This window comes from Ailuropoda melanoleuca, chromosome 2 (genome assembly GCF_002007445.2).
Source record: "Ailuropoda melanoleuca isolate Jingjing chromosome 2, ASM200744v2, whole genome shotgun sequence".
Taxonomy (NCBI): Eukaryota; Metazoa; Chordata; class Mammalia; order Carnivora; family Ursidae; genus Ailuropoda; species Ailuropoda melanoleuca.
Window position 1 is genome coordinate 63,079,730 of NC_048219.1, and position 14,267 is coordinate 63,093,996.

Sequence of the window (14,267 nt, forward strand, 5' to 3'; positions counted from 1 at the left end):
AAAATTTGGGGGGATCATTGTGAAATATATCAATCAGTACTTCATTTCCTTTTATTGTTGAGTGTTATTCCATTGTATGGATATGCCACATTTTATTTATTCACCAATAGATAGACATCTGGATTGCTTCCACTTTTGGACGGTTAAGAACGGTGCTGCTATGAACATTTGCATACAACTCTTTGTGCGGACATACTTTCATTTCTCTTGATACCTAGGAGTGGAATTTCTGGGTCATATGGTAAAGTTGTGTTAAACTGTTTTTCAGAGTGGCTCTACCATTTTACATTCTCACCAGGAATGTATGAGGGGTCCTGTTTTTCTGCATCCTAGCCAACATTTTTTATTATCTGTCTTTTAGATTATAGCCATCTTAGTGAGTATAAGTGGTATCACATTGTGGTTTTAATTTGCATTTTTCTAATGACTAATAATGTTGTGCAACTTTTCATGTACTCACTAGAATGCACAGAACATTAAAATGTTTTTCTGATAGCAGCTGGCCACCACTTCTCTTTCTATATATGACCATATATAAGTGAGATTAGGAAGAAAGTAAGTATAACTGTCTCAGAAATCCATTATTGATAGGTGTAAAATAAAGGGGAGATCAGGAGAAAACTATATAAATGTGTCATGACTGTTTCAAATACATTTGAATGAGTGGTAGACTCTTACCAATTTTAAACTGTCATGGAATTAACAAGCTGAAAGGGACCTTAGAAATCATCTGATTCAACACCATCACTTTATTGATGAAGAAATATAGCGCCAAGGAAGTAATAAATTTTACAACTAGCTAGTAGCAGAATTAAAACTAGAATGTATGATTCTTGGTTCCCAGCCCTCTGCTGTGTCTACTTTCCTAGGATCCTGATTATTTGCTTAGGCTTTTAATGTACTGTTTGCTTTTGAAATCTGATAGTAATTAATGCAGATAGTATTCATTTTTTAAAAAATTTTTTAAAGATCTTATTTATTTGAAAGTGAGAGAGAGACTGAGTGGGGGAGGAGCAGAGGGAGAGGGAGAAGCCGGCTCCGTGCTGAACAGGGAGCCCGATGTGGGGCTTGATCCCAGAACCCTGGGATCATGACCTGAGCCAAAGGCAGACGCTTAACCATCCAGGCGCCCCAATAGCATTCATTTTAAATTGGTATTCTCATTTGACTCAATATCAAGGATTACTTTGTATGTGATTCTGAAGTTGGTATGGTAATATATGTTTGATCCTGTGTTTCGTGCAATGCTAAGAATAACATGGTTTGGAAATGTGAATTTTTTTCATTTCTAGAAAGCTTGGTTTGGTTATACTTTGAAGATAGTAGTCATTAAGTGCTTATCTTGCCCCTTTTCACAACTAATTTAAAATATTCTCTATTGTTCAAACATACAGAAAAGCAGAGACCAATGCAGCACACCATTTGCTAGATCTGAGTAACATATTGTGATACCCACTTCAGATTTTTTTAGAATAAAATTTTACAGATAAATAAAGCCTCTTTATGTACTGTGTTAGATCCCAATCCTTTTCATCTCTCCACAGAGGTAGGCACTATTCTGAAACTCATGTGTATCCTTCTTGTCTATATTTTAAATATTGCCACATAAAAATGCTCTAGAAAAACATATATAACTAATATATTTTGGAAAGCACTACATATGCCTCTGCTGTTTTTCACTTAATGTTGTGTTATATGATGTCTCCAAATGGTTTATATAATGCAGGTTTATTTTAATTTGTGGTTTTCCTGTTAATATTTCATAATGTATCTATACATTTATCCTATTGATGGACATTAGGTTGTTTCTATTCACACAATTTTTAAAAATTGGAGTTCTGAATAATAAAACAATTACAATGAAGATGTTGTAAGTTTATATATGTTTGTTTTTAAATTTGCAGTTAAAAAGAGAAATGTTTGGCTTTAAATCATCTCTTTCTAAACACCAGATGAATAGTTTGTCAAACAAGGAAGACAATTACATTGGCTGCTGTGAGGCAAATAAAATGGTGATTTCCGAATTGAGGTATGGTTTTCAGATGCTGAAGTTGTAGCAAATACAGTGTTTTTTCAAAATTGGTAATTAAATTAAAATTGTGAGCAGATGAAAAATGTACTGAAAAGTTCTGCAAGTATTATAATAAATATCTGTTTCCACAGCTAAGAACTGATTCTTAACATTCATGATATTTTTTTCAAATGTGTTTAGAACTAAAAACATTTGGGGATGTTCTAAACTAAGGAACTAAGGGATGTTCCTTCCCACTAGTCTCATTCTTCTCCTAAGTGTCCACCATCCTGAATTGGTGTATATTCTTCCATTCATTTTGTATATGTTTACATCCACACATGGAAAATACACCGTGTGCTTATATTGTTTGTAATTTTGTTTTTTCACTCAGCATTATTTTTTAAATTCATACATGTTGAGGTAGGTAGTTAGAATGACTAATCAATGGATGGGTTAGTATGGTTAGTTTTAATAGCTATATAGGAGTCTATCCTATAATTGTTTTTTTTTTTTTTAAAGATTTTATTTATTCATTTGACAGAGAGAGACAGCCAGCGAGAGAGGGAACACAAGCAGGGGGGAGTGGGAGAGGAAGAAGCAGGCTCCTAGTGGAGGAGCCTGATGTGGGGCTTGATCCCAGAGCACCGGGATCACGCCCTGAGCCGAAGGCAGACGCCCAACGACTGCGCCATCCAGGCAACTACGCCACCCAGGCGCCCCATCTATCTTATAATTTATCACTATTTATTGATAGTTACCTTGTTTCTAGTTCTTCTGTTACAAACAGTGCTGCAAAGTACATACCTTTACATGTTCCCTTTTATAATATCCCAGAGTTTCTCCAGTGTATATTCCTAAAAGTGAAATTGCTAGGTCATGATGTGTGGACATTTTTAGTTTTACTAGGTACTATCAAATTTTTTAAGTAGCTGAACTAGTTTACATTCCAGTCAATGGTATATAAGAATTTCCACATTCTACCCAGTAGTTAACAAATATCAGAGTTTTAAAATTTTTGCTAACTTAAAAGGTAAAAATGTTATGAGATATTTATATAGGATCTTTCTAAAAATTTTTGGTGTATCTTATTTTGTTCCAGGATTAAGCTTGCAATAAAAGAGGCAGAAATTCAAAAGCTTCAGGCAAACCTGGCTGCAAATCAGTTGTCTAAGAGTCTTCTTGCTTGTAATGACAAACAAGAAAGTGGCAAATTAAATAGTTTAGAGACAGAACCGGTAAAATTAGGAGATAATCAATTAGGTGAGTGTATTAAATTGAATTTTTAAATTCTAAGTCTTTTTTTTTTTCTTTAAGATTTTATTTATTTCAGAGAGAGGGAGCACAAGCGTGAGTGGGGGGAGGGGCAGAGGGAGCAGCAGACTCCCTGCTGAGCAGGGAGCCCGATGTGGGGCACGATCCCAGGATCCTGGGATCATGACCTGAGCAGAAGGCAGATGCTTAACCAACTGAGCCACTCAGGCATCCTCCAGTGGCATTTTTTATAGAATAGTAGAACAATCCTAAGATTTGTATGGGACCACAAAAGACCCCAAATAGCCAAAGTAATCTTGAGAAAGTAAAACAAAGCTGGAGGCATCACACTTCCTAATTTCAAACTATATTACAAAGCTTTAGTAATCAAAACAGTATGGTATTGGCATTAATAACCGACATATACATCAATGGAACAGCATAGAGAGCACAAAAATAAACCTGTGTATATGGGGTCAATTAATTTACAACAAAGGAGATAAGAACATTAAATAGGATAAGGATAGTCTTTTCAGTAGACAGTGTCAGGAAAACTGAATAGCCATATGCAAAAGAATGAAATAGAATAACTGAGGGCTTCAGAGGGGAGGGGGGTGGGGGAATGGGATAGGCTGGTGATGGGTATTAAGGAGGGCACGTATTGCATGGTACACTGGGTATTATATGCAAGTAATGAATCATGGAACTTTACATCAAAAACTACGGATGTACTGTATGGTGACTAATGTAATATAATTTAAAAATACTATTTAAAAAAAACTCAAAATGAATTACAGACTTGAATATAAAACCTGAAACCATAAAACTTCTAGAAGAATATACAAGAGAAAACTCCTAGATATCAGTCTTGGTGATGATTTTCTTTTGGATTTGACACCAAAATCAAAACCAAGAAAGTAAAAATAAACAAGTGGGACTATATCAAACTAAAAAGCTTCTATCCAGCAAAAGAAAAGACAAACATTTGTAAATCATATGTGGTAAGGAGTTAATATCCAAAATACATAAAAGCTCATACAACTCAATACAAAAAAATTCAATTAAAATATGACAGAGATGGGGCACCTGGCTCAGTCAGTTGAGCATCTTACTCTTGATTTCAGCTCAGGTCATGATCTCAGGGTCATGGGATAGAGCCCCAAGTTGGGCTCAGCACTCAGTGTGAAGTCCGTTTGTCCCTCTCCCTCTGCTCCTCCCCCAGCTCTCTCTCTCTCTCTCTAAAGTAACTAAAATATGTTTTAAAAATGGGCAGAAGATCTAAATAAGTGATTTCCCAAAGAAGACATCCAGATGGCCAACAAACATATGAAAAGATGCTTAACAGCGCTCATCATCAGGGAAATGCAAATCAAAACCACAATGAGGTATCACCCCACATCTGTCAGAATGGCTATCATCAAAAAGATAAGAAATAAGCGTTGATGAGGATGTGGAGAAAAGGGAACCCTTGTGCCCTATTGGTGAGCATGTAAATTGGTACAGCCACTTTGGAAAACAGTATGGAAGTTCCTCAAAAAATTAAAAATAGCACTACCATATGTTGCAGTAATTCCACTTCTGCGTATTTACCCGACATCTGAAATCACTATCTTGAAAAGTTGTCTGCACTCCTATGTTCATTGCAGCATTATTTACAATAGCCAAGATATGGAAGCAACCTAAGCATCCATCAACAGATGAAAGGATAAAGAAAATACACACACACACACACACACACACACACACACACAATGAAATATGATTCAGCCATAAAAAAGACACCCTGCCACTTGTGACAACATGGATGAACCTTGAGGACATTAGGCTAAATGAGAAGTCAGGCAGAGAAAGACAAATACTGTATGATCTCACTTATGTATGAAATGTCAAAACAACAATACGAACTCATAGAGAACAAATTAGTGTTTGCCAGAGGCAGGAAGTAGGGGTGGGGAAAATGGGTAAATGTAGTCATAAGGTACAAACTTTCAGTTCTAAGATAAACAAGTCCTGGAGATGTAATGTATAGTTAGTTAACAGTATCGTATTATATGTATGAAAATTGTTGAGAGAGTAGATCTTAAAAGCTCTCATCCCTCCCCAAAATTTGTAACTATATGTGATGATGGATGTTAAATAGACTTATTGTGGTAATCATTTCAAAATATATACACATATGAGATCATTATGTCTTACACCTGAAACTAATACAATGTTATGTGTCAATTATATATCAATAAAAAATAGCTGGAATAACTATTAATTTCAGACAAAGCAAAGTTGAGACTGACAGGAACAGAAGGATAAATTAACAAACCTGCATATATATCTGAAGATTTCAAAACTACTTTCTCAGTAATTGATAGAACAAGTACACAGAAAATCATTAAGGGGAAAGAAGACTTAAGTACTATAAACAAGTTTAATATGATTGACATTTACTGTACACAATAATCACCAGAATATACAATTTTCTCAAATGTATTTAGAATATTCATCTAGATAGTCCATATGCTGGCCAATAAACTAAGTCTCAAAACATTTTTAAAAACTGAGATCAGGTTCATTCATGAATTAGGTTAAGAAAAACAACCTAACGTCCACTACTAATAACAAAAAAATACCTGGAAAATTCTAAATATTTATAAATCAACACACACAGGAGATATTATAGGATATTTTGAAGTAACTAAAATGAAAATACAACATATAAAAATTAGTGGGATGCAGCTACAGCATTGCCTAAAATAAGTTTATACCTTTAAATACTTACATTAGAAAAGAAGAAATGTTTAAAATCAATAATCTAAGCTTTCACTGTAAGAAAAATTAAAGACATAATTAAACCCAAAGAAAATTGAGAAGGAGTACAAGGGATCCTAAGGGAAATGATTTTCAGGTTTTGGGTTTTTTTAAGTTGAATTATAATTAACATAGCATGTTATGTTAGCTTCAGGTGTACAGATGTAGTAATTCAACATTTCTGGACATTACTCAGTGTTCCTCTTGACAAGTGTGCTCTTAGTCCCTTTTATCTATTTAACTCTTTCCCCCACCCTCTGGCAACCACCAGTTTGTTCTCCATATTTAAGAGTGTTTGTCTTTTTTTCTTTGTTCATTTGTTTCTTAAATTTCACATGGGAGTGAAATCATACAGTATGTGTCTTTTTCTGTCTAACTTATTTCACCTAGCATTCTATCCTCTAGGTCCATTCATGTTGCAAATGGCAAGATCTCATTCTTTTTTATGGCTGAGTAATATTCCATTTTATATACACACACACACACACACCCACACCCCATCTTCTTTATTCATTCATTTACCAATGGACACTTGGGTTGCTTCCATATCTTGGCTATTATAAATAAATTCAATAAATACAGGGGTGCATATATCTTTTTGAATTAGTGTTTTCATTTTCTTTGGGTATATACCCAGTAGTGGAATTACTGGATCATATAATAATTCTGTTTTTAATTTTTTAAGGAAGTTCCATGTTGTTTTCCAAGTGGCTGCACCAGTTTGCATTCCCACCAATAGTGTTGTGTTTTTGATTTTAGCCGTTCTGGCAGGTGTGAGGTGGTATTTTACTGAGGTTTTGATTTACGTTTCTCTGATGATTAGTGATGTTGAACATTTTTTCATGTGTCTGTTGGCTGTTTGTCTTCTGATGGAAATGTTAGATGTCTTGATTGTAGTGATGGTTACAAAGTATAAACTTATGAAAAAACCAAACATTTGACAAAACATATCAAACTTTATATTTTAAATGGGTGCATCTTATTGTAAGCAAATTTTACTTCAGTCAAGTACATTTTTATTTATTATTTTTTAAAATATTTGTTATTTGAGAGAGAGAGTGGGGGGACAAAGAGAGAGGGAGAGAGAAACTGTCATCTTGGTATTTGTTTGCTATTTATTCTAATGGCCTTTATTCATCTTTCCTGCTTTCTTTTGGATCAGTTGTATTTTAGTATTCTATTTTTGTCTTCACTATTGATTAGTTAAGTGTATCTCTTTATTTTCTTAATGCTTGCCCTAGTGGTTAACGTATGTATCTTTAACTGTTATGGTCTATCTTCGAATATGATTGGCTGGTGGTAGGAAAAATGACAGCAGAGAGAATTAGATAGCTAAGTGATTAGAGAGAATAGGGATGAGTGATGAGATTATTAGCAGAGTGAATGCTAGTTATTAGAGGTGTTGATAAATATGTTATAAATTCTCTTATATCAAAGAGTATAGAGCTAATGATAGATGGATAGACTAGAAAGTGAAATATTAGGGATATGGAGAATTGATAGGAATTGGCTACTTAAGCTCCCTTGAAGGCATAGTGCATCTCTACATATTTCCATACCTATGTGTGTTCTCCTGCAATTATACACATTATGCCTTTTTAAGGCACTCCTGAAAGCTCAGTCACTTTTAGGTAGGAGTAAATTCATATGTTTGTAGTGGAGAAAGGACGTGTTGGAACAACTATCTTTGATAGCCCTCAGTAGTTTCAAAAAGCATCACTGAATTCTCATGAGCTAGTTTAGACTAGGAAAGATTCCGTCTTCACTTTCGAACTTGCATCTGTATAAAATACATGAAAATATTCCTTTTTAAAAAAAAAAGATTATTTATTCATTTGAAAGCAGGGCTAGAAAGAGAGAACACAAGTGGGTGGAGGGGCAGAAGGGAGAGGGAGAAGCAGACCCCCAGCTGATCAGGGAGCCTGATGCGGGGCTTGATCCCAGGACCCTGAGATCATGACCTGAGCTGAAGGCAGATGCTTAACCAACTGAGCCGCCCAGGTGCCCCTACATCAAAATATTCTTAATGATGCCAAGTTATCCAGAGAAATTTTATGGTCAACTTAAGTTTATGAAAATAGGACAACTTTTTTTTAAACAATGATTTTTTTTTCAATGTTTTCTATCCAAAAAATGGGAACTTTTATAGTGAGAGAAGGACTCTTTCTGGTATGAAGGAATGATCTAGAAAAGTGAGTGATTCAGAAGAATCTATTCCTACTTTGTTATATACTTAATTATAGAAAGTACTTTACTTACCGTGTTCCTTCATTATATTTTCCTTAACGTGTGTCTCATTCTCCATTCCCTTTAGTATTCTTTAGATGAGAAATTAAACTTTGTTTATGATTAAATCTTTCAACATTGAATAGGTTTTTATTCTTTAAGTTTTATACAGAACAATTTTCCTTTTATGTTTGTTAGCGGAAAGAATAAAAGACCAAAATCAACATACTGTGAATAAGCAATATGAAAGAGAAAGGCAAAGACTTGCTTCTGGAATAGAAGAACTACGTACTAAGTTGATGCAAATAGAAGCTGAGAATTCTGATTTGAAGGTTAACATGGCCCACAGAACGAGTCAGTTTCAGCTGATACAAGAGGAGCTCCTGGAGAAAGCTTCAAACTCTAGCAAACTGGAAAGTGAAGTAAGCTTGAATTAGCTGTTTATGTATACTAACTTTGGAGACAAGGACAAAGGTACTATAGAGTTTTATAAATGTTGTATGTGTAAGTCCATATTTATACATCAGTTATAAATTCTTTTAAAATTATATTTGGAAACCCTTGAGTTTTAACCTATGTTAAAAGTAAGAAGTTGGGGCGCCTGGGTGGCGCAGTCCTTGAGCATCTGCCTTCGGCTCAGGGTGTGATCCCGGCGTTATGGAATCGAGCCCCACATCAGGCTCCTCTGCTATGAGCCTGTTTCTTCCTCTCCCACTCCCCCTGCTTGTGTTTCCTCTCTCGCTGCCTGTCTCTGTCAACTAAATAAATAAAATCTTAAAAAAAAAAAATAAGTTACTCTAGTGGCTAACAGGTCTCAAATATGGTGGAACTTCTAATGTATTGCAGTCTACTATTTCTTCCAAGTATAAGTTAATATGGCTAATACACATTTACAAGTCAAGAATTTGGATTATGTTATTGGAAGAAAAGGAGTGATAATAGAGGATTTTGAATGTTAGCTAACAGCAGAACAGGTTGGGAAGCCTGTTAAACATGTAGATTTCTGGGTACTGTTCTAATGATTCTGATTCAGTAGGTATGGAGTCATGCTCAGGAATCTGCTTTTGTGAACAACTGCATATGAAAATGATGCAGATATGCTTGGATTACATTTTGAAAAGTGCATAATGTGTGTTTTGTGAATATTTGATCTTCATTTCTATTGAGGATAGAACAAGGATGCCTTTTTAGGTAATTATAGACCAAGACCATACGTGTATATGATATATTCACACTTTAAACTGAGGCTGATGCTGTCTATAGGAGTACTTTTTTTTTTTTATAAGATTTTATTTTTTTATTTGACAGAAAGACAGCCAGTGAGAGAGGGAACACAAGCAGGGGGAGTGGGAGAGGAAGAAGCAGGCTCCCAGTGGAGGAGCCTGATGCGGGGCTCGATCCCAGAACGGCGGGATCATGCCCTGGGCTGAAGGCAGACGCTTAACGACTGAGCCACCCAGGTGCCCCTATAGGAGTACTTTTAAAATGTCTGATTTCTCGTTTTAAAATCTGTAGCCTACACCAAGGAAAAACTTATATAGGTAATGGAAAAGAAAATTTAGTCAGTCTACATCTAAATTCTTGCTATCAGCGTACTTAGAAGATTATCTAGTACTGAGATTAATAAACTGTTTAAATTACAAAAGTAGCACAATCTTGTTGAAAATACAGAAAGGACAAAGAAGAAAATAAATCATTAATAATTCCACCACCAGAAGTAGCTACTTTTAACATGTTATTATACTAATTTCAGTCTTTTTTTAAATTTTATTTTTTAAATATTTGATTTCTTTTCCTATATCTGAGGAGCACTTCAGGCATGGTTTGAATGGGTTGTTTCCTTTTTTTTTTTTAAATTATTTATTTGAGAGAGAGAGAGAGAGCATGAGCTGAGGGAAAGAGAGAAGCGGGCTCCCTGCTCAGCAGGGAGCCCGATGTGAGCCCGATCCCAGGACCCTGGGATCATGACCTGAGCCAAAGGAAGACACTTAAGCTACTGAGCCACCCAAGCACCCGTAATTTCAGTCTTTAGCAGCTACTTTTAAGAAATGGGTTAGGATGCAATCCTATTTGGACATAGGGGTAAGAATTAAACTACTTATGTATTACATAGATGGAACAATCTGTCATACCTGATCTTCCCTTCACTATTTTTCTTCTGAATTGTCACTTATCTTTAAAAGTAATTAAAAAAATTTTTTTAAATTTATTTCAATGTGTTTTCAGATGACAAAGAAATGTTCTCAACTTTTAACTCTCGAGAAACAGCTGGAAGAAAAAATAGTTGCTTATTCCTCTATTGCTGCAAAAAATGCAGAACTAGAACAGGAGCTTATGGTAAAAATTACTGTTTGGCTACAAATTCACTGTGACTTTAAGGCACTTGATTTGTGACAGCATGTTTATTTTAGTGTCATTATTGTACAGCATACCAAATAGGAAAGTATAAATTCTACTGAACTTTTCTGATGATTCATTTTTTGTTTATGTATTTTTAAGTTTATAGACTTATATGTCAAGTATTCTGTAATTTCCAATTTTTATTCTAGTAGAATTGAAGGAAATAGTATACTTCTTTGATACTCTCTTCAGTGTTTTAAAATAGTTAAATCTTTTCATTTTGATACAGTTTTTAAAAATAACCATTTTGTCTTCTCAATAAGTGTTTAAATATTTTTGAAGTTTTACATATTTACTACTGTGATTCTTCAAGGAACAGAGTATGACAAATTCAATGCTTTACTTATATACTTTTACATTAAACTAGTTCTCAATTATTTTCTTTTAAAGCGTTTTTGTATTTCTAGGAAAAGAATGAAAAGGTAAGAAGTCTAGAAACCAATATCAATACAGAACATGAGAAAATTTGTTTAGCTTTTGAAAAGGCCAAGAAAATTCATCTTGAACAGCATAAAGAAATGGAAAAGCAGATTGAAAGAGTAAGATACTGTTTTTCTTTTTTGTGGCTGAATAATACTCCATTGGCTGTGTGTGTGTGTGTGTGTGTAAAAATATGAGCTTGAAACATAGAGCATGGTGCCCTGGGTGTTATATGCAAATAATGAATCATGGAACATTGCATCAAAAACTGGGGATGTACTGTATGGTGACTAATATAACAAAATAAAAATTATTTAAAAAAAAGAAAGAAACATAGAGCAAGAACATTACTCAGTCTGAGCAACAGAGAGAAAAAAAGATTCAGAAAAGAAACAGAGCCTAAGGGACATGTAGGATAATATCGGAACTGAAACTCTATACTCATTAAACAATACTCCCATTATCCCCTCCCCCATCCCCTAGCTACCATCATTGTACTTTCTTCTGTCCCATGATTTTGACTATCCTAAGTACCTCATGTAAGTGGAATCATACAGTATTTGTCTTTTTGTGACTGGCTTAATTCACTTAGCATAATGTTCTTGAGGTTCATCCATGTTGTGGCATATTGCAGGATTTACTTCCTTTATAAGAATGAATAATATTCTGTTCTCTGTATGTAACATATTTTGCTCATCCATTTATCTACTGATGGACACTGATTGCTCTGGCCAGAACTTCTAGTACTGTGTTGAATAGAAGTGAAAGGGGGCATCCTTGTTTTGTTCCTGATCTTAGAGGAAAAGCTTTCAGTCTTTCACCGTTTTCAGTAGGTTGTTAGCTGTGGGTTTTCCATATATGGCTTTTATTATGTTAAGGTAGTTTTCTTTTATTCCTGGTTGTTGGTGTTTTTATCATGAAAGGGTGTTGAGTTTTGTCAACTTTTCTGTATCATTTGTGATGATCATGTGTTTTTTTTTTTCTTCATTCTGTTGATACTGCATATTACATTGATTGATTTTTACATGTTGAACCACCCTTGCATTCCAGGAATAAATTGTACTTGGTCATAGCATATAATCCTTTTACCACACTGCTGAATTTGGATTATTAGTATTATATTGATTTTGGCATCAATGTTCATAAGGGATATTGATCTGTAGTTTTCCATTAGTGTCTTTGTCTGGTTTTGGTATCAGGTTAAAGCCGGTCTCAGAATTAGTTAAAAAGTGTTCTCTCAACTTTTTTGGAACAGTTTGAGAAAGATTGGTATTTTTTTTTAAAGATTTTATTTATTTATTTGACAGAGAGAGAGACAGCCAGCAAGAGAGGGAACACAAAGGGGGAGTGGGAGAGGAAGAAGCAGGCTCCCAGCAGAGGAGCCTGATGTGGGGCTCGATCCCAGAATGCCAGGTTCACGCCCTGAGCTGAAGGCAGACGCTCAACGACTGAGCCACCCAGGCGCCCCTAGATTGGTATTTTTTATTCTATTCTATTTATTTGAGGTAGGGAGAAAGAGAGGGTGGGGGAGGGGCAGAGGGAATGAATCTCAAGTATACTCCTTACTGAGCACACAGCCCGATATGTTACTTGATCCCATGACCCATGAGATCATGACCTGAGCAGAAATCATGAGTCGGATGCTCAAATGACCAGGCCACCCAGGTGCCCCTAAACATTGATATTCTTTAAATATTTGGTAGAATTCACTAGTGAAGCTATCAGGTTCAGGGCTTTTCTTTGTTGGGAACGTTTTGATTACCGATTTAACCTCTTACTAGTTTTAGGTCATTCCGATGATCTATTTCTTCATATATAGTCTTTGTAGGTTTTGTAATTCTAGGAATTTGTCCATTTCATTTAGATTATTCAATTTGTGGGTATACAGTTATTCATAGTACTCTCTTACAATCTCTTTTGTTTCTGTATAATTGGCAGTGCTATCCCCACTTTCATTTCTGATTTTGGTAATTTGAGTTCTCTGTTTTTTTAATCTACTCCGCTAAAGATTTGTCAATTTTGTTTATTTTTTCTAAGAGCTAACTTTTCATTTCATTGATATTCTTCATTGTTTTCTGTTCTCCGTTTTGTTGATTTTTACTGTAATCTTTATTATTTCTTTCCCTCAGCTAGCTTTGAGTTTAGCTTGTTCTTCTTCTAGTTCCTTATGTTTTGAAGTTAAATTATTGACTTGAGATCTTTTTTGTTTTTTAATGTAAGCATTTATAGCTGTAAATTTACCTCTTAGCCCCATTTTGGCTCTGTCTCTTAAGTTTTGGTAAGTGGTGTTTTTGTTTTCATTTGTCTCCTAATTATCTTCTAATTTCCCTTGTGAATTCTTCTTTGATTCATTGATTGTTTAAAAATCTGTTGTTTAATTAATGCCACAATCTTGTGAATTTTTAAATTTTCCTTTCATTATTCATTTCCAATTTTATCTGGTTGTGGTTAGAGAAGATACTTTGAATGATATCTGTCCTTTTAATTTTGTTGAGACTTCAATTTGTGACCTAACATGCTCTGTCCTGCAAAATGTCCCCTTCACGCTTGAGAAGAATGTGTATTCTGTTGTTGGCTAGAATGTTCTGTATATGTCTATTAGATCTAGTTGATTTATTCTGTTAAGTCCTTTGTTTCCTTACTTATATTCTGCCTGGTTTTCTGTCCATTATTAGGAGTGGGGTATTGAAGTTTTCATCTATTTTTGTAGAACTGTCTATTTTTCCCTTCAATTCTGTCAGTTTTGCCTCATATATTTTGATGGTCTGTCATTACATAAGTAAACTTTATTATATCTCAGTACTATTTTGAACCTTTATAATGTCCTTCTTTGTCTCTTATAACCTTTTTTGATTTAAAGCGTTTTATCTGATATTTGTGAAGGTACCCCTGCTCTCTTTTGGTTACTTGTTTTCATGGAATATCTTTTTCTATCCTTTCACTTTCAACACGTTTGTGTCTTTGGATCTCATGTGAGTCTCTTGTAGACAGCATATATAGTTCACCCTTGAACAACATGAGTTTGAACTATATGGGTCCACTTATTTGTGGATTTTTTACAGCAGTACTGTAAATGTATTTTCTCTTCTTTATGATTTAATTAATATTTTTTCCTCTAGCTTACTTTATTATAAGAATATGATATATGTAACAT

At 34.6% G+C, this 14,267-nt stretch overlaps 1 protein-coding gene across 9 annotated transcripts in view; it reads left to right on the forward strand.

Annotated features, from left to right (window-relative positions):
- Nucleotides 1-14,267, forward strand: part of CCDC18 (coiled-coil domain containing 18) — a 108,622-nt gene that overhangs the window by 31,029 nt on the left and 63,326 nt on the right. For all 9 annotated transcript variants that reach the window (XM_034653917.1, XM_034653914.1, XM_034653916.1 and 6 more), the window contains 5 exons: nucleotides 1,905-2,029; nucleotides 3,114-3,274; nucleotides 8,492-8,715; nucleotides 10,520-10,630; nucleotides 11,101-11,232. In XM_034653917.1, coding sequence (XP_034509808.1) covers nucleotides 1,905-2,029; nucleotides 3,114-3,274; nucleotides 8,492-8,715; nucleotides 10,520-10,630; nucleotides 11,101-11,232 — 753 coding nt within the window. The remainder of the gene's footprint in view (nucleotides 1-1,904; nucleotides 2,030-3,113; nucleotides 3,275-8,491; nucleotides 8,716-10,519; nucleotides 10,631-11,100; nucleotides 11,233-14,267) is intronic.